General features: G+C 46.2%; 1 protein-coding gene across 1 annotated transcript; it reads right to left on the bottom strand.

Annotated features, from left to right (window-relative positions):
• Positions 1 to 1,586: 1,586 nt before the first annotated feature.
• LOC121875993 (doublesex- and mab-3-related transcription factor 3-like) lies at positions 1,587 to 25,669 on the bottom strand. The gene is made up of 4 exons (XM_042380840.1): positions 25,658 to 25,669; positions 21,225 to 21,487; positions 17,192 to 17,430; positions 1,587 to 4,104 (listed from the first exon to the last, which is right to left on the bottom strand). Exons 1-4 carry the CDS (start codon positions 25,667 to 25,669, stop codon positions 3,158 to 3,160), a joined length of 1,461 nt encoding a protein of 486 aa, XP_042236774.1. The 3' UTR covers positions 1,587 to 3,157.
• Positions 25,670 to 26,044: the final 375 nt, after the last annotated feature.

The raw sequence follows: 26,044 nt of genomic DNA, 5'->3' as shown, positions 1-26,044 counted from the left end.
CTGCCCCCACCACCCCTACCCGAGAGCTACCTTCAGTTTCCCACGGTTTAATTTATTCAGCTATATATTCTCAACTTTTGTCTTGTTAACTAAGATTAATCGTAAATGTGTTCCTTGGTTGTCTTTGGTAGTGTTTGGTTCAGTAGCTGTCCTGTGTATAAGATATTTAGTGAATGAAACTTTAAGCTATATTTAGATTACTTGGTGATTAGATTCCTTATTTCATCTTAAGATTAGTCTCCCTAACCTAACTTAACCTAACCAAACCTAACCTAATTTACCCTAACTTACCCTAACCTAACTTAACCTAACCAAACCTGACCTAATTTACCCTAACTTACCCTAACCTAACTTAACCTAACCAAAATAGCATCAAGGTGTTTAATCTTCAGGTGAAATAAGCTGTTAGTGACCAATCTTCAGGTAATCCCTTTATTTTCTTAAATAAATAACAAAATACACCTTTACGTTAAACCATCACACCCAAACGGTTAAACCATCATATACTCAAGAGGTTAAACCATCATATACTTAAGAGGTTAAACCATCACACCCAAACGGTTAAACCATCATATACTCAAGAGGTTAAACCATCATATACTTAAGAGGTTAAACCATCACACCCAAACGGTTAAACCATCATACTCAAGGGATTAAGAAAAATACAATGATGCTATATCCTTATTCTCAAGTACAGATACGTAAAATACTACTACTACCACCACTACTACTACTACTACTACTACTACTACTACTACTACTAATAATAATAATACTTTCTGGGTTTTGTAAACAGTAGTGAGAGACGGTCCATCAAGCTCTTCTTCTATACCTCTTCCTATTCATGCTTCTTCCTCACGTCTGTTTATCCTTCAGGCGTACCTCAGGCTGTAGTCCCTTGCTGTTTATCAAGATCCTCCGTAAGACATGTGTGTGTGTGTGTGTGTGTGGGTGTGGGTGTGGGTGTGTGTGTGTGTGTGTGTGTGTGTGTGTGTATGTGTGTCTTTACAACCATTATCAACAAGGTTATGAAGAAAAACAAACAGATTCAAGGTATTTAATTATTTATTGAGGTTCAAAGAGCCGCCTACACACACAACAGGTAGAGGCACTAACAGGTAGACTCATTAACAGGTAGAGCCAGTAACAGGTAGACCCATTAACAGGTAGACCCATTAACAAGTCGACCCATTAACAGGTAGATCCATAAACAGGTAGACCCATTAACAGGGAGACGCATGAACAGGTAGACCCGTTAACAGGTAGACCATTTACCAGGTAGACCAACTAACAGGTAGAACCATTAACAAGTAGACCCATTAACAGGTGTCGAATAATTAAGACAGCGATGACAATACCTACAGATACAGAAAGACTTAAACACTAACTCTTTGGTAGATAGATAGATAGACAGACAGACAGACAGATAGATAGACAGATAGATAGATAGATAGATATATAGATAGATAAATAGATAGATAGATAGATAGATAGATAGATAGATAGATGGGCGGATAGATAAACAGACAGACAGATAGACAACAGGTAGATAGATAGATAGATAGACAGACAGACAGACAGACAGACAGGTAGATAGATAGATAGATAGACAGACAGACAGACAAATAGATAGATAGATAGATAGATAAAGGGTTACCATATATACAGTGGATTATACAATATTATACAATACTTTATTTTAGCTTTTATTAAAACATGAAAAAAACATCGTATATTATTTTTCAATCTGATAATTTTGAGTGATTTTTATTTATTTATTTATTTAATGATAATATAAATAACTGATGGTATATTGAAGATAAATATAAGTGATAATTTTAATATATATTTTAATACCTGGGTTTATACCGTTCATTTCTTTATTTAGAGGATCATTATATATGTATGTATGTATAATCAACTGCTAGATACTAACCCACAATACACACTATAATAATAAACGTAATTACTATAAATCTCAGTCGTCCATAACGTATTAAGTCAGATATATTAAATAAAGTCAAGTATATCAAAACAATCAAGTATTTCTTTATTTCCGGGTCATGCATAAATAAACAGTAATGTCGTGCAGTAAAAATTGTAACGTGAAAATTACGGTTTGTATTATGACTGAGGGAACTGTGTGTGTGTGTGTGTGTATGTATGAGTGTGTATATGCGTAAGAACTATGTGTATGTCTGTGTCTGTATGAATGAGTGCGTGTATGTGAGGACTGTATGTATCTGTATGACTGTGTGTGTGTGTATGAGTGAGTGAGTGTGTGTGTGTGGGGTCAGTCTCCACACATTACCACTTCCACCACTTGTGCACAAAAAAAGGCTTTAATTGGTGACAGTGCAGCTGATGGGAGGGAGAGAGAGAGAGAGAGAGAGAGAGAGAGAGAGGCGACAGAGAGGCGAACTGCAACAGGAAGTAGAAATTTCTTTACTTCACATTCAAAAGATCTCTTGTTGACCTTCTGACATGAACTTAACCGCACTAACTACATAATCATAACTGTAGTGGATGTATAGTATAGTTGTTGAGTTTAAAACGTTTATAAACTCCTATGTTAATTCTCTTCCATTTTTGTTAATATTTCTAATTTTTTTTAAAGATTTGTATGTGTTTTTTTATATAGATATTCGTGATCCCTTTCATTATTCTAACGTTCCTTCACTCCAGTCAAGATTTCCATTGATTTCGTTTCATAATTTTACTCTAAACACAAAAGAAATTCACTAAATTATATTATTATTTTTTCATGGCGTATTATTGTTATGTCTCTCTCAAGCGATTTTATTATTTTTTTTGTATAAATATGTTTAGACCATCAGCCATTACATGACTGATGGTGTGTAGCCTCGCATCTTGTGAACAATGATCGCTGTTGCCTTTCTATGTACTCTCTCTTCTCTTCTCCACCCCCGAAAAAAAAAGATTAGTGTCTTTTGTATAATGGGTTATTATAGTTGTTGTTGTTGTGTTGTTGTTAGTTTATAATTCTCAATAACAACTGTCACATCTATTACCGCATATTCTCTCTTACGTAATGTCGTAATCTATTAAATTAAACTACTGATGTATAGGAGATTATTGAGTGAATAACTCCCGTGTCATTGTTACTACAGGTCCTATACTATACACTGAGCTGGACTCATATCTGCTTCCCGATGATGGATTCCACAGAGAAGGAGATAACTGCCTTCCTGGGGGTCGGGTAGGTGGTGTGGTCGTGTGAGTCGTCGTCTGCAGGTGTTATCTTGGACAGGGCAGGATGGCAGGGCGCGGTGCTGTTGGGGGAAGATCTAGCACGAGGAACAGTGGATGATGGTGACGACTTGAGGGTGTGAGAAGGAGAGATGGGCTGGAACTCTGGAGTCATTAGTATGGACGGGTAAGACACAGACACTGAGGAGGGTGTAGTAGCTGTCTTCCCTGCTGTGTTAATCTTCAGTTTCAGGTTGTTTGGTGAGGCTGACGGCGGACTATCCATTCTCTCTTGTTCTTGAGGGCTGGGTGTTAGTGGTGGTCGGGTGGGCGGCGACGAGCACGACAAAGACGGTGATTCTCGACTAGAGTCTCGACCAACAGCTTTAAACGCCGAGGTAGAGGAAGCTGTGAAGAGGGAGTGTGTGGTGGTCGGTGGTGTGGAGGTGGCGGCGGCGGCCAGAGACAATTGAAGGAACCGTGATGGTAGTTCCTGAGCTAGATGCACCCCGCTGGCGACTCCTCCGCACCCTTCATGGGCGGTGTGGCTGAGGACGGGCTGACTGACTATGGGCGGGGGCGTGGCCAGGTACTGAAGGGCTCTCTCTCGGTCGCCACCACACGCCTCTATCACCAGCTGCAGTAGCGCCTGGGCTGGCTGTGGGTGTAACCTCAGAGCTTCTTGAAGATGAACTGGTAAGAGAGCCACGTGAGCCATCCACTCCTGGGGTATGTGGGTGGGGTGGGCGGCGAGCTGGGCGGTCTGGGCTAGAACGGACTCACGCTGTAACATGACGGTCTCCAGGTCCCGGTCAGCGAAGGCTCGACGTTTACGTTGTCTCTCGCTGAGGTAAGGAGGAACCCGCCACTCCCGCCCGAGACGCTGCCGGAGGTCTGAAGGAGGACAACACCAGAGTTAGTGAGACGCTCCTCTGTCTAGTAACACACACACACACACACACAACATGGCCAAGTATACGAACATCAGTATTCCACGCAACATGTCAAATTTCTCAAACTTGATCCATAAACCTAAAACAATCAATTAAAAAGACAACATTGGCACCATACGTCGTGTACATTAAAGAATAAATATAAATAGTCGGTTAAATATTACACAAGACAAGGTTATAAAAGCCTCGAGATAACGCCTGGAGCAGCAGTACTAACCGAGGCGTAAGGGAGGAGGGAGGTACACTACCCTCCTGATGTAGATCTTAACCTCGTGTCCTAAAGATGCATCCCTGAGCTCTTGGGAAATTATCCTCATTAACGTGTGGCGGAGGGAGGCTACTGAAGGAGGAGGAGGAGTAAGAGAAGGAATAGTAAAAGGAGGAAGAGAAGGGGGAAGGAGTAAGAGGTAGTAACACCAAAAAAAAAAAATCTGAGGGATGTGGAGGAAGCATCATCAGGCATCAGGGGTGTTGACAGCTACATCTGACAGGAAGGGGAGGGAGGTGGGATGGGTGAGGGAGGGAGGGAGGGGAGTGTAATAGGAACGGAAATGTGAGATAGATAGTGGGAGTTTATGAGGTTGATGTTAGTGGAAGAGGAGGGGGAGAGGAGGAAATAGTGGAAGAGGAGGGAGAGGAGGAGGAGGGGGAGAAAGGAGAGAAAAGAAGAGAGGAAGGGAGAAAAAAGGAATAGGATAAAGGAGGATGTGAAGAAAGGAGGATGAGGAAGAAATGGAGGAGGAGGAGGAGGGAGAAAAGATTGTGGGATGGATAGTGGAAATTTATGAGGTTGGTGTCAGTGGAGAAGGAGAGAAGGGGGATGGGAAGAAGGAGGAGGAGGGGGTGAAGGAGGAGGAGGAGGAGAGGGGTAAAGGTGAAGGAGGAGGGGGAAAGGAAGAGGAATAGGGGTAAAGAAGGCTGGAAAAGAGGAGGAGGAGGAGGAGGTCATGAGATGGTTAGTGGGAATTAGAAGAAGAAGAGAAAGAAAAAAAGAAGAAGAGAAGAAGAAGAAAAGAAGAAGAAGAAGAAGAAGAAGAAGAAGAAGAAGAACTGTACTACACAATTTTACCACAAAATCCTCGCTTCAGATTTCCACCTCGTCATTCACACACACACACACCACTTAAAACTATCTACAGTACATGAGAGAGATCTGAATACATTAAACATAATATGGAGACAATAAAAATACACTGAGTGAGGCATTAACGTGATGGGAGTGGTGACTGACTGACTGACCAGCTGAGATACAAACAGTTACTCATTATGATGAAATCTCCCCAACCTGCTCCTCCTCCTCTTCTTCTTCCTCTTCCTCCCCCCTCCTCCTCCTCCTCAGTCCTCTGCCCAGTAAGCTATTTCCTGGGAGCGTTTTACTTCATTTATATAAAAAAAAAAATAACTTGTCTATTTTTTTATGATCATCCGTGTACATTCAAAGCATAGGATGTGTTTGTACGTACAATATATGTGTACACTTGACGCTTAGGATGTGTTTGTACGTAATCTGTGTACACTCAAAGCTCAAAAATTGGTATTGGTGTTTTAAGGCATTTTGTACACTGTTGATGTGTACATTCGGAGATTAAGACGTGGTGTACATTGTCTGCGTATATTATTTCCCCGGACGTGTTGTACAGTATCAGTGTACACATGTAACCTACCTAAGACGTTCTGTGAAGTATAAGTGTATATGTTAAGCCCAAGGAACAAAATATCTCACTTAATGAAAAACAAACGACCATAACGCGTTCTGACACAATGAGAGAACAGAGAATTTTGCGTTGTGGGTTTTTCTCAACAACCATAAATCTTTCTGGACAGTCTCTAACCTAACCTAACCTAACCTAACCTAACCTAACACATACACCGTGAGACATACAGTGGGGTGGCTATGTAGTGTAGATTAAGTCAGGTAGAAGCGGAGGAGGAATTATCACCACCTGAGTCCTGTACACTAACGCAGATTCTGTTCCTTCAGTCCCTGGTGTAGTGTGTACTCCTACTGTTATGCTCGTTTCGTGGGTTAGGTTAGGTTAGGTTAGGTTGTTTGGGTAGGGTAGGGTTGGGTTGGTTAGCGTGGGGTAGGTTAAGGTAAGGTAGTTTAGGTTGTTAGGTTAGGTTAAAGTAGGGTAGGTTAGCTTAAGTTCGGGTGCATGGGGTAGTCAAGGGTAGATTAGGTTAGGTTGCTTTAACTAGATTAGATTAGGTTATTAGGTAAGGGTAACTTATGATGATGGGTCAGGTTTAGGAAAGAATGTCAAGATATACATGAGCGATGTTAGGTTAAGTTATTTGGTTAGGTTAGGTTAAATACTGATCCATTGAATGCATTGTTAATTACCCTGCCATAATAACCTACCTAAAACACACCTGGCCAAACGTCTCTCTATCATAAACACGTCAGGTGATCCCAGGAGTACACGGGGTGACGACAGAACGACCAATAAGGGAAATATTTGACTATGGATGACATAAAAGCTCTCATTACTGCAATCAGTCTCTAGGATTTCCTCTTCTGACAATGAAAATGGCTCCCATAGATATGACTGTTCGTTGGGGGAGTAGGATAGAAACCTCACCTCACCTCACCTCACCTCACCTAACCTCACCTCACCTCACCTCACCTCACATCACCTAACGTAACCAAACATAAAGTCAGTTACCCCTTCAGAGGACTGGGAGTACCTCACGATCGAATCATCGACCCTGAGTACAGGGGGAGGGCGTTGTAGCCACTCTGCCACCACACCCCTTACCTGACAATACCTGAGGGATATTCCCCGATCGTTGCTTCCGGTTATAAACTCATTAAATTCACCACAATGACAATGGGTCAGCGGAGGACGTGTATATACCTGCCAGTCTGACCTTAGAGCTGGCGAGGTCATATACACGACAGGAAGAGCGTGTCTTCTTGTACCCAAGGTTGATGTGTGTAACAGAGAACAACAAGGGTGAGGTAGATAGGGTAGAAGTGAGGTAGATAGGGTAGAGGTGAGGTAGATAGGGTAGAGGTGAGGTAGATAGGGTCGAGATAAAACTCAATGATATTGTCCCTCATATCTTGGGGTAGGCTACCACGACCCTCCACTTACTTACGAGCTGAGTGAGTCATTATAAAAAAAGTCTCCTTCCTCCATTATAACTCTCCTCCCTTCAATATCACCCATTACCCATTAACACCCCTCCCCCACCCTTACCATTGATATCCCCATTAACATCTCTTTCATCAATTTAACCCTTTAATATATCAATCATTATCACCCTTGTCTTTAAATGGCCAATATATATTCTTATCGTCATTCAATGTTTTTTTTTCCACTCGGTATTTCCTTTGTTGTTTCACTCCGTCTTAGTAAGTCTTTATTCCACTGTGGTTAACGACTAGTAAACACGCTCAGTGGAAGGTAACAAGGGGGTGAGGTCATTATCGGAACCTATCTAGTTAAGAACAGGAAGTAGAGCTACGTCACACACACACACACACACACATACACAATTCACCCCACGCACACTCACACACACATATATACTACACTCACTCCCACTCACTCCCACACACACTCACTCCCACACACACACACACACACCTAAACAAACATAACTCCAATTAATCCGTGAAGAAGACGTATCTTATGTTGACTGAGGCCTACATGTGTGTGTGTGTGTGTGTGTGTTGTCTGACAAGTAACCCTATGTGCACGTAGCATTCGTTATGTGAGACTATTGTGTATGTAATCCCTGCTGCTCATGACCAGATGTGTACATGATATTCTGTGTAGGTGAGTAGATATGCACATGAATTAGTGTACGACTTCGGCTGTAGGTGAGGGATGGTGTACACGATGACACACACACACACACACACACACACACACACCACCACCACGACTTAATTATATAAAATTCCAAAGATTAAGTATCTGATACCGACAAACTAATGTTTCATGGCAGAGTTGAATATCACCATCAGACAGCCGGTGTACGAGGGACGTAACCAACACAGGAATTGCTTACTTTAAGTTCAGTTTGGTTGGTAGGGTTAGGTTAAGTTTTGTTAGATTTGATTTGGGTTGGTTCGGCTCAGCTAGGTTTAGTTAGGTTAGGTTGGGTTAAGGTAAGTTAGGTGAGGTACTAAAGATTCTCCACTATTATAGACTCAATCCTCGTTAGGTTAGGTTAGGCTTGGTTAGGTTAGGTGAGGTACTAAAGATTCTCCACTATTATAGACTCAATCCTCGTTAGGTTAGGTTAGGCTTGGTTAGGTTAGGTCAGGTACTAAAGATTCTCCACTATTATAGACTCAATCCTCGTTAGGTTAGGTTAGGCTTGGTTAGGTTAGGTCAGGTACTATAGATTCTCCATAGTATAGACTCAATCTTCATTAGTGACAGCCAAACATCCTGCCAGTACTCCCAACCACACAAAATACGTCCACAGGAATCTGAACCATCGCCCACGAGCGGATCATTACCAAGATACACAAACACACATAAATTCGAGAAGGACTGACTCTACCAGCTGTGATATTTGAGGGTATTACTTTACACAAATGCTTCTCCACCACTCACACGTGTTGCAGCCATCATTACACCCTGCTGACCCTTCTCTCAAGACAAGACACCTTCTGTTGCCAAATCTTAACAGCTGATACTTTTCTCCACTCATATTTTGTTTTTATTCTACGCCATAGTTACGTCATCAACACTACGACGAATAGGGACAGAGAATTTTGTTTTTATTCTACGCCATAGTTACGTCATTAACACTACAACGAATAGGGACAGAGAATTTTGCTATTGTTTTAATGACGTGGATATCAGGTTGTCATGGTGATGTTTTGTTTACATATGCTGTTGTTGTTGTTGTTGTGACTCATGACTTTCAGGGATAGTGTATATAATTATTGCCTGATTAAATCTTAGAAGCCAACTGGCTCTTGCGAAATAGAGATAAACTTTAATTTTTTTATTTTTAAGGATTTTTTTTCTTTGTGATTCCCGCCAAAATTAGTGTTTTATGTGTTGTAACCGATCCTCTTTAATTAAGACGTGTCCCCCTCCTCCTCCTCCTCCCCCTCCTCCTCCTCCCCTCCTCCTCCTCTCCTCCTCCTCCCTCCTCCTCCTCCCCTCCTCCTCCTCCCCTCCTCCCTCCTCCCCTCCTCCTCCCTCCCCTCCTCCTCCTCCCCTCCTCCTCCTCTCCTCTCTGTCTTAGCTTAACGAAACTTGAAACTAAATTAGGTGGTATTAGGTCAGGTTAGTTTAAGATAGATTAGGTTAAGTGAAGTTTAGATTCGATTAGGTTTGGGTAGATTGGGTTAGATTAGGTTAACTGTCGATAGGTTTGGTTAGGTTAGGTTAGGATTGGGTTTTTAGATTGGCTAGATTAGTATTTTTATTTTGTTATGTTTTTTTTTCTACGTTTATAAAATTCTTCAACGCTGATAACAATATTCCCTAATTTATTAGTGAGAAATTTGTTGCTGAATCTAGAAAGGTCGATGATAGGAGATACCAAATCATCCTAAGAGAAACTGAGGTGTACAGGTGAGGTAGGGGGAGCCGGGGGCTGAGAGGTGGTTGGGGAGACTGACAGAGGTGGTTGGGGAGACTGACAGAGGTGGTTGGGAGACTGACAGAGGTGGTTGGGGCAGAGACTGACAGAGTGGTTGGGGAGGGGAGACTGACAGAGGTGGTTGGGGGGAGACTGCAAGTGGTTGGGAGACTGACAGAGGTGGTTGGGACGGCAGAGTGGTTGGGAGGGGGAGACATTAAAAGTGTCGCCCCCGGAGATATACAACATCTGGGAGAAGTTGTAAACATTGCTTCGTAAACGTTTGGAGCGGAGGGCTGTGGTAGGCCAACCCTGAGAGATAAACGACGTAAAGATGGAACCATTGACTGATGACTGGAGAGAGAGAGAGAGAGAGAGAGAGAGACCGACCACATACAGAAGAGACCTTAACAGAAATTGCATAAAGGTAAGAGTTGGTGTAACGAGTCCATCCGGTACACATCTCTTACTACAGGAGTTGGTTTTATCAGTCCCATGAGAAATTACCTCAGTAGTGACCCGCCTGACGAAGCTCTACACGACCTCCACTATTTTCTTGGGTATCTGTTACACCTTCTTCAGTCCCTCAGCGGCCACCTAATGTGTCCAAGACTAGTGATGTTTTACTGTAGTCATGCGTTGAGTTGTTACCCCATCATGGTTTGTGGTGATAGTGGTGGTGATAGTGGTGTTGAGGATTGGTGTTGAGGTGGTGTTGAGGGTGGTGGTGTTGAGGATGGTGATGTTGAGGATGGTGGTGTTGAGGGATGGTGTGTTTGAGGATGGTGTGTTGAGGTTGGTGGTAGGGTGGTGTTGAGGGGTGGTGTTGGGGTGGTGTTGAGGGTGGTGTTGGGGGTGGTGTTGGGGGAGGTGTGTTGAGGGTGGTGGTGTTGGGGTGGTGGTGTTGGGGATGGTGGTGTTGAGGATGGTGGTGTTGAGGGTAGTGTTGGGGGTGGTGTTGAGGTTGGTGGTGTTGAGGATGGTGTGTTGGGGTGGTGGTAGGGGTGGTGTTGGTGGTGTTGGGGGTGGTGTTGAGGGTGGTGGTGTTGAGGATGGTGTGTTGAGGGTGGTGGTAGGGGTGGTGTTGGGGTGGTGGTGTTGGGGGTTGGTGGTGTTGGGGGTGTGTTGAGGTGGGTGGTGTTGAGTGGTGGTGGTGTTGAGGATGGTGGTGTTGGGGTGGTGGTGTTGGGGTAGTGTTGGGGGTGGTGTTGAGGATGGTGTGTTGAGGGTGGTGGTAGGGTTGGTGTTGAGGGTGGTGGAGGGGGTGGTGTGAGGGTGGTGGTGTTGAGGATGGTGTGTTGGGGGTGGTGGTAGGGGTGGTGTTGAGGTGGTGGTGTTGATGGTGGTGTTGGGGAGGTGTGTTGAGGTTGGTGGTGTTGAGGTGGTGGTGTTGGGGATGGTGGTGTTGAGGGTGGTGGTGTTGAGGGTGAGTGTTGAGGGTGGTGTTGAGGTGGTGGTGTTGAGGGATGGTGTGTTGAGGGTGGTGGTAGGGGTGGTGTTGGGGGTGGTGGTAGGGGTGGTGTTGAGGGTAGTGTTGAGGGTGGTGGTGTTGGATGGTGTGTTGAGTTGGTGGAGGTGGTGTTGAGGGTGGTGTTGGGGTGGTGGTAGGGGTGGGTGTTGGGGGTGGTGTTGAGGGTGTTGTTGAGGTGGTGGTGGGGTGGTGTTGAGGGTGGGTGGTGGGGTGGTGTTGGGGTGGTGGTAGGGGTGGTGTTGAGGGTGGTGGTAGGGTTGGTGTTGAGGGTGGTGTTGAGGGTGGTATTGTGGGGTGGTGGTAGGGGTGGTGTTGAGGATGGTGGTGTTGAGAATGGTGGTGTTGAGGGTGGTGGTGTTAAGGGTGGTGTTGGTGATGGTGTTGCTCAAGGACATATAGGCAAAGATCTAGACGTATCTTTCAAAGTAATTCGTCTCGTTCGTTATATTTTAGAGAAATGGTTCGTGTTAGGAGGTGTGTGTGTGTGTGTGTGTGTGTGTGTGTGTGTGTGTGTGTGTGTGTGTGTGTGTTTGTGTGTGTGTGTGTGTGTGTGTGTGTAGCAAAACGAGGATTTCTATTTTGTAGGTGTGGGCGTTAGTGAGGGTGTGTAAATGGGTACAAGTAAAAGGATGTGGGCGTGTATATAAGCGTGGGGTGTGGGCGTGTATATAAGCGTGGGATGTGGGCGTGTATATAAACGTGGGGTGTGGGCGTGTATATAAACGTGGGGTGTGGGCGTGTATATAAACGTGGGGTGTGGGCGTGTATAAAAACGTGGGATGTGGGCGTGTATATAAACATGTGATGTGGGCGTGTATACAAACATTGGCTGTGAACATGAGTAAAAATGTAAGATCGTGGGTAAAAGAATTACGTATCGTTGGTGTTAATAACGAAATTTGAGTCGTGAGCATGGGGGTTCGTGGGTGTGGGCGCGAACGTGGGGGTGTGGGCGTGGCGGACATGGAGAGGAGGAAGCAGAGGGTAGAGTTACGGGCGGGACAGAGAACCTACTGTTGACCCGCCGCTGTGGAGAAGAACATATCCACGAGTTCTTCCGCCCCAGACACAGGCTCCTTACTGACCCAGCTGGCGGGGACAGGGGCGGGCAGGGGAACGGGGTAGGGGGCCAGGGGGCGGGGGTGGGGGGAGGCGGAGAGGAAGTTACACTGGTAGTAATGAGTGAAAAAGGCGATATTATCTGGGTGGTGTTTGGTTGTTGTGGTTGTTGTGGTATGATTGTTGTGGTTATGGTGGTTGTGGTTGCTGTGCTGTTTGAGTGTGGTGTGGTAATTGTATAGTAGTTATGGTAGTTGAAATGATTATATATAGTTTGTCATAGTGATAGTTGTTGCCGTCGTAGTATTATTAGTGGTGTTGTGGTAGTGTTAACCTAGAGTTGTGGTTGTATTATGATATCGTGTTAATGTGTTATAATGTCATATTGTGTCACGGTGCCATATTGTATCATGATGCAGCGTTATAAGTATACAGTGTTGCATTGTGCCACTGTACCGTAATGTCATCAAGTTTACAATAACCTATAGTACTAATAATAATTAATAAAATCCACAGAAAACAGACCCATAAATGTCCCTCTCCTAAACCACCCATTAAACCTCAAACCAAAACCCCTGTACGACTATGAATTAACTCCCATCATGAACACAGGAAGGACTAAGCCACTCGAAACACTCAGCTGTGAAGAAAAGACGGCGTGATAAGACTGGTTCAGCTTTCATTAGATAACTCATTGCAATCCTTCGTCTACTAGTGGGATATCAATGAGGCGTTTTATTTAATTTTTTTTTTATTTTTATCTCTTTGACATGTGTTGGTAAGGGGAAAGCATTGTTAGGTAGTGTGTGTGTGTGTGTGTGTGTGTGTGTGTGTGTGTAGTTGTTTGTTTGTTAATTGTGTATTAATGATGACAATCAGACAGACACTACTTACACCACACAACATAATACACCACACAACACTACCACACAACACCACCTCACAACACCATCTACACCACACACCACCCACCATCTACACCACACAGCACACTACACATTACACCACCACCTACAACACACACACCTTACACCACCCTACACCCCTACACACACAGCACCACCTACACCCATTACACCTACACCACAAAACCACCCCTACACACCACCTACACCACCCTACCATCTACACACACAGCACCACCTACACACACATACCACACCTACACCCACAACACCACCTACACACACAACACCACTCCTACCACCTACACACACACCTACCTACACACACACAACACCATCTACACACACAACACACCTACACACACTACCATCTACACCGCACCTATACCACCCTACCCACACAACACCATCTACACACAGCACCACCTACACCACACAACACCATCCTACACACAACACCACCTACACCACACACTACCATCTACACCACACACAGCACCACCTATACCCACATCACCACCTACCACACAACACCACACAACACCACCTACACCCATTACACCACCTACACCACACAACACCACCACCACACAACACCACACAACACCACCTACCACACAACACACATACACCACCTACACACACACAACACACACAACACCACCTACACCACACAACACCACACACCACCTACACCACACACACCACACAACACACACAACCACCTACACCACACAACACCACACACACCACCTACACCACATTACACCACACACAACACCACCTACACCCACACCACCACCTACACCCACACTACACCTCCACACCACACTATACACACAACACCATCTACACACACAGCACCACCTACACACACCACCTACACACAGCACACCTACACACACACACAACACCACCTACACACACAGCTCCACCTACACACAACACCACCTACACACACACAACCATCTACACCACACAACACCCCTACACACACACACTACACCTTCACCACACAGCACCACCTATACCATTACACCACCTACACCACAACACCATCTACACCACACAGCACCTACACACACAACACCATCTACACACCACCTACCACACACACTACACCATCTACACCACAGCACCACCTACCCACATTACACCACCTACACCACACAACACCACACACACCACACACATTACACCACCTACACCACACCACCACCTACACCACACAACACCACACAACACCACCTACACACACAACACACACTACACACCTACACACACATTACACCACACAACACCACACAACACCACCTACACCACATTACCACCTACACACACAACACCACCTACACCCACACAACCCTACACACACAACACCATCTACCCACACCCACCTACACACACAACACCATCTACACACAACACCACCTACACCACACTACACCATCTACACCCACATTACACCACCTACACACAACACCACAACACCTCCTACACCACACAACACCATCTACACCACACTACACCATCTACCACACACCACCTACACACACACAACACCACACAACACCACACAACACCACCTACACCACACAACACCACACTACACCACACCACCTACACCACACAACACCACCTACACACACACCACACTACACACAGCACATCTACACACAACACCACCACCACACAACACCAATTACACCACTACCATTTATTCTATATAATTACGTCAGTTATGTATCGTCAGGTAGGGAGACAGACAACCAAGTACTGCAATTATTTACCAGACTTGATCCTCGTCCCCCACCCAAGACCTACAACATACAGCCTCCTGGATCAAATTATTTCCAGGTGTTGACGGCATTATGGTCAACAATATGTACTAGAAATGCATCTTGTGTCTTGTTTTTTCATAGTTGTTTTTTATCAGAATTTCGTTACCACAGTCATTTTAGTGTGTGTGTGTGTGTGTGTGTGTGTGTGTGTGTGTGTGTGTGTGTGTGTGTGTGTGTCCGAGATAGGAAAGAGTTCAGTCTATTTTTTTTTTTTTTTTGTTGGGTGTGGGTGAGTTTCTTGGTCTAATGTACTGACGCCGGGAAGCTGTCTGATTAGAGTGATGACCTAGAGCTTACAGTAAGTCTTTCCTGCCGGTACACAGCCTTCCTCCGTGCTAAGACATCCGCAATAACTAGGCCCTTGGAGACTTAAAAAGGACATCGTAGCAGGTTGAACTCCCCGAGGTATACAGTGTGTAAGGTCCATGGCTGTGAGGAAATGCCTTTGACACTTACCAACACCAGACCCAGGCGTAGAGAGGGACACGATAACCTTGGATGGTTATTTACCCAGAAGAAACGCTGACAGGAAGCAAATTGGTGGAGAAGGAGTGAAAGTGGTGGACGGATGTGTGTTGGTACAGTCGCCTTCACTTATATCTGGTACTGTTTATCTTTCATCCTTAATCTGGCTACTATTGAAGGTTCCTTGGGGGCTATTTTAAGGGTTTTAATATGATGTAAACAAACACAGAGGTTGCCACATCTCTCAATACGCACCAGCCAACTACTGTACCAGGTGTAAGTGCAGCCGACTGTACCTGTGTTAAGTCCTTTCTACACGCTTAGAAGGGAGTCTATTAGAGGACTATTTTACATGACACTAGTACATCATCACATATCAAAAAAACACCACCAAAATACCACCACTACACCTCCACAATACCACCACGACACCACCCCACCATTACCGCCACCACCCCACAGCACCGCCACAACATCACCACCACACCACCACCATAATACCACGAAGATCAGCTGGGTTGTGACGTCACGGGGGTGGTGTGGGGTGAATAACCAGTGCGTCGCCAGGAAGTGATGCTTCCCTCCATCCTGTCTACATGTGCGTCAAGTTCTGTGTACATGTGTGCGTTGAGTGTCGTACATATTAGTGGGAAATGTTATACTTGTAAACGTTAAGTGTCGTACAATTTTTGCCGTTGTATGTTTACGTGTTTGCCTCGTTTGTATGATTGTATACGTTGTGTGTCGTATACATGGGTGTTTTATGATGTACATGTATACGTTCACTGTGTCATACATCTGGTTGGGATGAGAGAGGGAAGGGGGGGGAGGGATTTCATACATGGATACGTGCCGCGTGTCAGATACAGGTGCCGGAAGTTAGGTCATAGACAGCCTGTGCTTATTTCATTATGAACGAGAGATTCAACTCTTTTTTGTCTTTTTACCAATCTGCTATTAATCCTCTTATGTGCGATGATGACTTATATTGAGTACGATAATTGAACCGAATTCGATGACTTAACTGAGTACGATGGCTTAAGACATTGAGTACGATGATTTAACAACTCCGAATACGAGGATTTATCTCAAGTACTATAATTTAACCCATTGAGTACGATCCCAACTTCCTGAGTGTAAAGAAATTGGCATATTGAATAACGTTTAATATCCCCTTGAGTACGGTACCTTAATCCTGTACAATACACTAAACCACTTTGAGTACGATATTTTGACTCCTAATTATACAATGGCCTATTCCCTTATGTACTATAACATTATACTCAGGGTAAGACATTGTACTCAGGTTAAATCATCGTACTCAGAAATCATCTTAGGTTAAATCATCGTACTCAGGGGTTAAATCATCGTACTCAGGGGGGTTAAATCATCGTACTCAGGGGGGTTAAATCATCGTACTCAGGAGGGTTAAATCATCGTAACTCAAAAGGTTATTGAGGATACAGACACAAAAATACATCTGTAGGCGTTTCTTTATGTATTTGTTGATGATTATAGTTAACATTACATAACAACAACTATTAACCCCCATTACCTTCAGTAAGTCGATGTTTATATAATCATATAAACACAAATTGACGCAACATTTTCTTATATAATTCTTCTACTCATAGTGACTATATGAAACTCTTGAGCAGCTTGATATAAGGATGATATAATATGACTATAATACCAAAAGATGATGAAGTATTCAGTATTCAGGTTACTTACTCGTCATAAGATCCCTGGCGAGCGCTGACTGCTGCAGGGACCTCAGGTGGCGCTGGTACAACCTCTTCTGCGCCAGTAAAGCTTCAGCAGACTTAAGCTTAGCCCTGGCAGCTATAGTGGCAGGGGACTCATGCTGAGCTCCGCCAACTGAAGGAAAATCACCTGTTGTCCCCGGGGAGTCGACACATGAGGGCGTCGATTGGACTTGATTTTGATCTTTATTCTCAGATGCTTGTTGCCTGAAAGATGAAATTAATATGTCAATTTTTTCAGACAGGATGAGGTTTTCTGTAGTGATGGGAGAGCTTTTGAAGTACTGGGGGAGGATTTCTGTAGTGCTAAGGGCTTCTGTAGTGATAGGGGCTTCTGTAGTGCTGAGGGAGGCCTTCTATAGTGCCGTGGGAGGATTTCTGTAGTGCTGGGGGCTTCTGTACTTCTTGGGGAGGGTCTTAAACAGTGCCGGGAGGGAAGGAAGTAATCTAGTGGGGTGGGGTGGTGGGGTGTGGTGGACTAGTGCAAGATGCCAAGGAATCGGTTTACATGTGTGAGCTTACTTGACGAGCGAGAGCCTAGTGTTGAGTTGGCTTTAAAGAGCTATTTGACACACTCCAGCTGTGATTATAATTAGTACATGTCTTTAATGAGTAGATTACGGTGATTGTATCCTATTACTAGTTTTAGAATAGGTCAAATTTTCGGCACTGGAAGTCATTGTGGAAAAAGGAGAAGTTGTGTATCTTGGGTGAAAATTTGAAAGATGTGAATTTAGGCTTCAAGTGACTTTAGATGACCTTAGGAGAGACATCAACAACCCCCCAGCTTTAGTGAGTCGTGTGGTCATGGTCAGGGACTTAGGAACACCATAAGACCCATCAACGTCCTTCAGTTATCGGTAGGAGCAGCAACACAAGCAGCTAACAACAGCAGTAAAACAGGAAGTGTATTGAGGGATACGAGTAGAGGGTTTGGTCTCCGCTACAGCTCCAGAACACAACACTTCTTACTGCACTCCAACAACTAAGGTCTTTAATTGCGTAAAAAGATTTAGTAATTATACTAGTTTGTTAACAATGATGAGAGACAGAACTGTGTGTGTGTTGTATCATGAAGTATGAGAGATAAGTGTGCCATAGACAACAGTGGTGCGTCAACAAACACTCCCTGATGTACAAAGAGTGTGTTTACAGAGGATGTGTTTGGACTGAAGTGTTCTGGCGTGCAATTCACACTGATGATTACAAGCAACAAAAATGTTTACTTAATTTTTCTTTTCTTCGAGAGGGTGGTGTGCCGCTGTCCCTGTACCAAGAGCCATGGTAAATAATCTAAGTGCCAGAAGTGGATAGTCTTTACCCTCCCCAGAGAACGTTAATATACGTGTAGTCATAAAACACTTGGACCTTATATTGCTGGACAACAAACAGGACCACGACACTAACGAAGACACACCTTGTAAACGACACATACAGCCATTGTTGATCTACTGAGTCAGGATTTTAAACAGGATTATATCATCGGTAACAGTTTAGTCATATCCTTGATGATCGCGTGAAAATAACTCGACACGAAGTCTTGTCGTCGTATAAGAAGGCGTGAGTCACCAGCATACTTCCCTGACGCCTGGGCGGCCACTCCGCCTATAGCCTTTCAGAGTCACCTCACAGTTTTATACTCTTTGTGTAGCATAAGTGTAGGCGGGTCTCTCACCCCTAAATAGCAGTAGCTGTTATTGGTTAGCAGTTCGAGGCGACATGAAAGGTGTCCGAGGGTGTAGAGTAAACAGCCCGCCATTACCCAGTGGCTACACCAGGTGGGCTCAGCTGGCTGGCGCACGCGAACCTCAGCCTCTCACTTACACGCCTCGTCCGGGGGCTATTTTGAGGTCTTTATCTCTTGTTGGCTTTATTCATTTAGAGAGAGAGAGAGAGAGGGGGAGAGAGAGAGATAGAGAGAGACTATCGTAAAATGAGATGTGGATGTAAGAGAAGGTGTGGTGTAGTGGCGGTGAAGATGACAATAGCGAGCAAAACAACAACACACACACTACTCGTCCTGCCTCACCTTTCACGCCGACAAACACTAATATACCTCACTATCGACTCTATAAACTCCATATACAAATCGTCTATAAGTACCGAAAACAAAAGAACCCAGCCAATGAAGAAAAACAAAAGAAGATCGACAACTAAACTGAGCGAACATGAGAAGGTAAACAGACTAGAGAGGCGTAGGGCCGGAGGTGAAAGGGATGAGATGTTGGGGGGGATAGAGGAAGGCAAAAGGGGCTAAGTGTTTCATAACAAACTGTGAAATATTACAGCTGACGAAGAACCTGGAGAGAGGAGGCGAAAAAAACACTGAATGAAGGTGAAACATGATCACTGTACACTACTCACCACCGGGGATTATTTTACTCATGCATAAAGGAGGAGGAAGGGGAAGGGGGATGAGGGCAGGGAAGAAGGAAGACAGGGATGAGGGGAAGAGGAGGACAGGGAGCAGTAGAAGGAGGAGCGTGAGGGGTAAGAGAGAGAGAGAGAGAGAGGAGAGGAGGAGAGAGAGAGAGAGGAGAGAGAGAGAGAGAGAGAGAGAGAGAGAGAGAGAGAGAGTGAAGGAAGTGAGAAATATAAACATACATTTAGGAACACAGACGCTAAGAAAGAGGAATAAGAGAAAGATGAAGGATACGGGAAACTAAAAAGGTGTGGTGGAGGGAAACAGACAGAGATTCATGGACGTGGAGCATAGCTGACAGTTCCTCGAGCCCATGACAACTCCTCCTACCTGTGACAACTCCTCCTACCTGTGACAACCTCCGTGACAACTCCTCCTACCTGGACAACCTCCTACCGAACCTCCACTGACCCTCGAAACTCCACCTGGACACCTCCTACCCAGACAACTCCTCCTACCTGTGACAACTCCTCCTACCTGAGACAACTCCTCCTACCTGTGACATCTCCTCCTACCTGTGACAACTCCTCCTACCCAGACACTCCTACCTGACATCTCCTCCTACCTGTGACAACTCCTCCTACCTGTGACAACTCCTCCTACCTGTGACAACTCCTCCTACCTGTGACAACCTCCTACCTCGACAACTCCTCCTACCTGTATAACTCCTCCTACCTGACAACTCCTCCCACCTGTGATAACCCTCCTACCTGTGACAACTCCTCCTACCAGACAACTCCTCCACCTTGATAACCTCCACCTGTGATAACTCCTCCTACCTGTGACAACCTCCCACCTGGATAACTCCTCCTACCTGTGACAACTCCTCCTACCTGTGACATCTCCTCCTACCTGCAGACAACTCCTCCTACCTGTGACAACTCCTCCTACCTGTGACAACTCCCTCCTACCTAACCTCCACCTGTGATAACTCCTCCCACCTGTGACAACTCCCCACCAGACAACTCCTCCTACCTGTGATAACCCTCCTACCTCAGACAACTCCTCCTACCTGTGACAACCTCCTACCTGTGACAACCTCCCACCTGTGACAACTCCCTCCTACCTGTGACAACTCCTCCTACCTGTGATAACTCCTCCTACCCAGACAACTCCTCCTACCTGTGACAACCTCCTCCCTACCTGTGACAACTCCTCCTACCTGTGACAACTCCTCCTACCTGTGACAACTCCTCCTACCTGTGACAACCCTCCTACCTGACAACCCTCCCACTGGACACTCCACCTGACAACTCCTACCTGGACACTCCTCCACCTGGACAACCTCCTACCTGTGACAACCCTCCCGACCCTCTACTGGACAAGACAACTCCTCGAACCTCCACCTGTGACACTCCTCCCCACAACCTCCTACCTGTGACAACTCCTCCTACCTGTGACAACTCCTCCTACCTGTGGCAACTCCTGCCCATCACTAGATATACCTCACGTTATAGGGCAAAACCAGTGTCTACAAGCTTTATGTTTATGTATTATGTAAACAATACAAAAAACCACTAGCCTATAGGTAAACAAACATAGTGTCGAGGTTGTTTACTGGCCACCACACCCAACTTACCTTCTAAGTGCCACTTGGGCCGCCATCACCCTCTGCCGCTCCACCACCAGCAGACAGTTGGCACAGCGGCAGTCTCGCCAGCGACACAGCTTCTTGTGGCCCTTGAGGCAGGACACCACACCATGGTTCCTACACCGGGCACACTTGGGGGTCCTCAGGAACCGTCGGGAAGATGAGACGTTCTTTTTGTTTGTGGTGAAACTCGAGGACGTCTTTGAGGGGGAGACATCTTGAGGGCGGCGGTGGTGAAGCTGGACCCGTCGCTACTCATTCTGAGGAGGAGTCCACACATATGTTTATTAGTGCCATATATGAGTCGACACACCTGTTTTAATGATGACATATATGAATCTACACACCTGGTTATTAGTACTACATATGCTGCCCCCTCTCCCTCTCCACAACCCACCAACCTGACCCCTCACCCCTACCTCATACACCCAGACCTTCCCACCTCTACCTATTACTCTCATATCCAAATAATTACCTCCTCACGCCCTTCATTACCTCCCTCCACCACACCAAGGAGATCCTTTACCTCTCCTTACCTCCTACACCCACGTCCCAAAAGTTCCTTAAAGGTACGATCAGGTGAATCCCACAGAAGAACTATTGACCAACTTTGAAGACCTCCTGACGAATGATTATCCAGATATTCTTTGTATCCTAAGAATTTGATGGTGATGGCGTGTATGGTGAAGTCATCATCGTCATCACACGAGAGGACGAGTATAAACATTGCTTGTGTTGGTTGGCTTCACAAAACACCTCACACGTGTAGCTGTCGTAATCATTGTGAGGGAATCATAACATGTTTGGTATATAGCTGTTGAAACCCTCAGTCAACACGGTGCTATCTATATTCGTTCTTATCGTCCACAATACAGCCATCACCCACGTTCACATCATCCACGAGACACTAATAAACCAGCCCAACCGAAAACTCTCTAAAACACATTACGGTCAGAGTATGAATGTAACGTAACCACACGCACACACACACACACACACACACACACACACACAGGAAATATTACACTGTAAATTATTGTAGTCTCAAGTCACAAGATCTTTATTCGTGGTCTAGAAGTGATATACCTGTAGGCGACGTGGCAGAAGGGGTCCGTCGGAGCGTAGTATGATCTTATACACTCGCGTCCACAAAAAAAGGAGGAAGAGGCGGCAGGGGGCAAGGGAGGGGGGGGCAAACTGACGAGCAGGAGGATAGATGGGGGCAAGGAGGAAGGGGTAAGGGAAAGGAGAGGGCAGACGGGGAAGGTGGAGGGCAAGGGGAAGAAAGAAGAGGCAGACGGAAAAGGAGGTAGGGCAAGGAGGAAAGGAGGAGGGAAAGAGGGGGAAGAGGACCAAGAGGGCAAGAAAGAGGGGGTAGATGGACGGGCAGGTGGGCAAGAGAGCAAGGTGCGCAAAGTGGGCAAACGTACAAGGATTCAAGTGGGTGTTATCAATCTAAACATACACACACACACACACACACACACACACCTCTGCCAAGCTATGAGAATTTTATGTGCAGGACAAACACACTCAATAAGTCCCGATATCACTCAAACACACCCTAACACACTCAAACACATCCAAATCCACTCAAACACACTAAAAATCACCCTAACACACCCATACACATCCAATCACACTCAAAACACACCCTAACACACTCAAACACTCCCCAACACACTCAAACACTCCCCAACACACCTCTCTTTCACCTCCCACTCATAAAAGGTAAAAACAAAAAATCGAGAGGAATTCTGAGGGTGACGTAGATTTTAGATGTGTTTTTGTACTTGTTACCGAGAAGCCTAACCTGTTGACAATAATAAGCAACACGTGTACATTATCTGAGGCCGCGGGGCAGAGCTTGAGACTGGCGGTGACTGACAGGCCCCCGTTCTGGTCGTCCGCCACACTACTCCCCCTGCCCTGCTCTCTCTCTCTCTCTCTCTCTCTCCACCTCTCTGCCATCTCTTCCCTCCTGCCTTCCTCTTCTTCCCTCACCTTCCTACCTTGCTCTGCTTCTCTCCTCTTCAACCTAACCCAACCCACTCAGGTAAAGTTAGGATACGTAATCACTAGGAGAAATTAGCTATGGGTGTCTAATCATCAGGTGACCCATAAGAATATTAAGGTATAAGGTTAGGTTAGGTTAGGTTTAGAGGTTAGGTTAGGTTAGGTTCTCTGGCCTTCATCATAAGAACTTTCATTGTTGCCACGTACTGTACAAGAGGCGTATATCTCACCCCACCTAGCTCTGGGGCCCCTGCAGGCTAAAATGAACCTTAACTCCATCTATCCAAGGAGTCTCTTTCTCTCGCTCTTTTCTCCTGCCGTGGTCTCCTAGCTGAGTGTCTTAATCAGTGTTGCGAATCTTTAAATGAATATCAAATTCAGGAGGCGCAAGCTGTAAGATGTGGTGGGGGGGCGGGGTGTTATTAGTCGGGTAGAATACAGCCATTGTTCGGGGTGTGGTATGTGACGAGGGGTGGTGTGGGAGGGTGGTGGGGAGGGGTGTAGGGAGGGGTGGGTGGGGGGGGTGGGTGTGTGGGTGGGGGTGGGTGTAGGGGGTGTGTAGGGGTGTGGGGTGTAGGGGTGGGGGGGGTGTAGGGGGGTGGGAGGGGTGGGGTGTAGGGAGGGGTAGGGGGGTGGAGGGTGGTGGTGTAGGGGGGGTGTAGGGGGGTAGGGGGGTGGGTGGTGTGGGAGGAGTGGTGGTGTGGGGGTGGTGTGGGGGTGGTGTGGGGGGTGGTGTGGGGGTGGTGTGGGGAGGGTGGGTGGGGGTGTGGGGGGGGTGTGGGGGGTGGTGTGGGAGGGTGGTGTGGGGGTGGTGTGGGGGGGTGTGGGGGGTGGTGTGGGAGGGGGGGTGGTGTGGGGTGGTGTGGGAGGGTGGTGGTGGGGGGTGGGGGGGGGTTGGTGTGGGGTGGTGTGGGGGTGGTAGAGGGTGTGGGGGGTGGTGTGGGAGGGGTGGTGGGGGTGGTGGGGGTGGTGTGGGGTGGTGTGGGGTGGTGTGGGGTGGTGGGGGGTGGTGTGGGGGGTGTGGGGGTGGTGTGGGGGTGTGGGAGGGTGTGGGGAACACAGGACGTTGGAACAGGTGGACTATGGGAAGTGTTACTCGTGGTGTGTGTGTGTGTGTGTGCGTGTGTGTGTGTGTGTGTGGCAGGCGCTAGGATGATGGAAGGATGTGGGTGGGTAAAGAGATAAAACCAATAGATAATAGATAGTAAAATGGAATAACTAGGAATAACGCGAAAAGATGATGATGAAATGAAGGAAAAGCTGAACAGACACATACCAGAAGCTTGGCTTTATCACATCAACAAACACTCCTAAACTCCCACCTCCACCCTCTCACCCTCACCCCTCTCACCTCACCCTCCCCACCCCTCACACCTCTCCCACCCCTCCCCTCCCTCACCCCTCCACCCTCTCCCCCCCTCCACCCTCTCCCTCCACCTCCCACCCCTCTCCCCACCCCTCCACCCTCTCCCACCCCTCACCCCTCCACCCCTCTCCCCCCCCCCCTCCCACCCCTCCACCCTCTCCCCTCCACCCCTCCCACCCCTCCTCTCCCTCACCCTCTCCCACCCCTCTCCCCCACCCCTCCCCCACCCTCTCCCTCCACCCCTCCCCCCCTCCCCCCCCTCCCTCTCCCCCCCCACCCCTCACACCCTCTCACACCCTCTCCCTCACCCCACCACCACCACCTCCTCGAGGCGCCCCACGTACAAGAAGGCAAATCGAAAAAAAACTGAGAGGAGATAATGTTAGGAAATTCGACTGGATTGAAAACACAAAACGAGAGAGAGAAAGAGAACGAGACCTCACGTCCACTGTACTTCCTCTCTCGCAGCTGTGACCAAACTCTGTAAAAGTGAAAAAGTGGCCGACCAGCTGTGAGATTAGTGCAACAGCTGAGGTAACCGGCCGCCGTCCTGTCCAAACATCACTCGGCTTGGTCAGCTTGTCCTATACTACCGTGTGTGTGTGTGTGTGTGTAATTCACTTTGGAAACAATCTGATGCAATGTTGTAATTTAGATACATAGGATAATTGACGAATCCTGGTTGTAGATTACGTAGTTTTGGTGGGATAATTGGGATGATGGGTTGTTAGAGAAATGATGGTTACGTTGAGTTATTATTATTATTATTATTATTATTATTATTATTATTATTATTATTATTATTATTATTATTATTATTATTATTATTATTATACACACGTTTCCATACTTTATTATACTGTATTGGGATCAGTGTGAACAACTTGGCTCCCGATTACACTGCCCTCCAGAATATACTGAACAGTCTCCAAAATTGGGCCACCAACAACCATGTCACCATCAACCATATACCAAGACCATGGTTATACACATCAACCTCTCCTCTGAGTCAGAGGCCTTTCCCATCTTCCCCCATTACTTTGGGCCGCATCACACTCCAGGTTGTGGACGCCACCAAACTCCTCGGCGTCAATATAGATAACAAACTAAATTGGAAGACACACGTCAGTACAGTTGTCAAATCCTCCAGGTTTCGTCTTCACCTTCTCCATATCTCAAGTCCCTCGTAGTTCCTGGGCCCGAGTTCCTCAGTGTTTACTCAACATTCATACTTCCCAAGCTAACCTATGCCTCCCCTGCCTGGTCTGCCTCCCTAAATACCACGCAGCTGAATCTATGATGAGTTCTAGTTGAACTCCCAAAACCTTCTATCGCTTCGCCATATAAGAGCTGCAGTACACCCCCACACACCCACACCCCCAAAACACCATAGTACACCCCAACAACACCGCAGTACCACAATACA

Source organism: Homarus americanus, unplaced genomic scaffold (assembly GCF_018991925.1).
Source record: "Homarus americanus isolate GMGI-L3 unplaced genomic scaffold, GMGI_Hamer_2.0 scaffold33468, whole genome shotgun sequence".
Lineage (NCBI taxonomy): Eukaryota > Metazoa > Arthropoda > Malacostraca > Decapoda > Nephropidae > Homarus > Homarus americanus.
Note: the sequence above shows the minus strand (reverse complement) of the source record. Positions and strands in the feature narration are given on the sequence as shown.

Bases quoted from the DNA above. Each gene is read 5' to 3' on its own strand.
- LOC121875993 (XM_042380840.1), bottom strand. The intron at 17,431-21,224 runs GTAAGTTGGGTG...TTCATCTTTCAG, and splicing joins GCCCAAGTGGCACTTAGAAG to GCAACAAGCATCTGAGAATA. The intron at 4,105-17,191 runs GTAAGTAACCTG...GTCCTCCTTCAG, and splicing joins CGCCAGGGATCTTATGACGA to ACCTCCGGCAGCGTCTCGGG.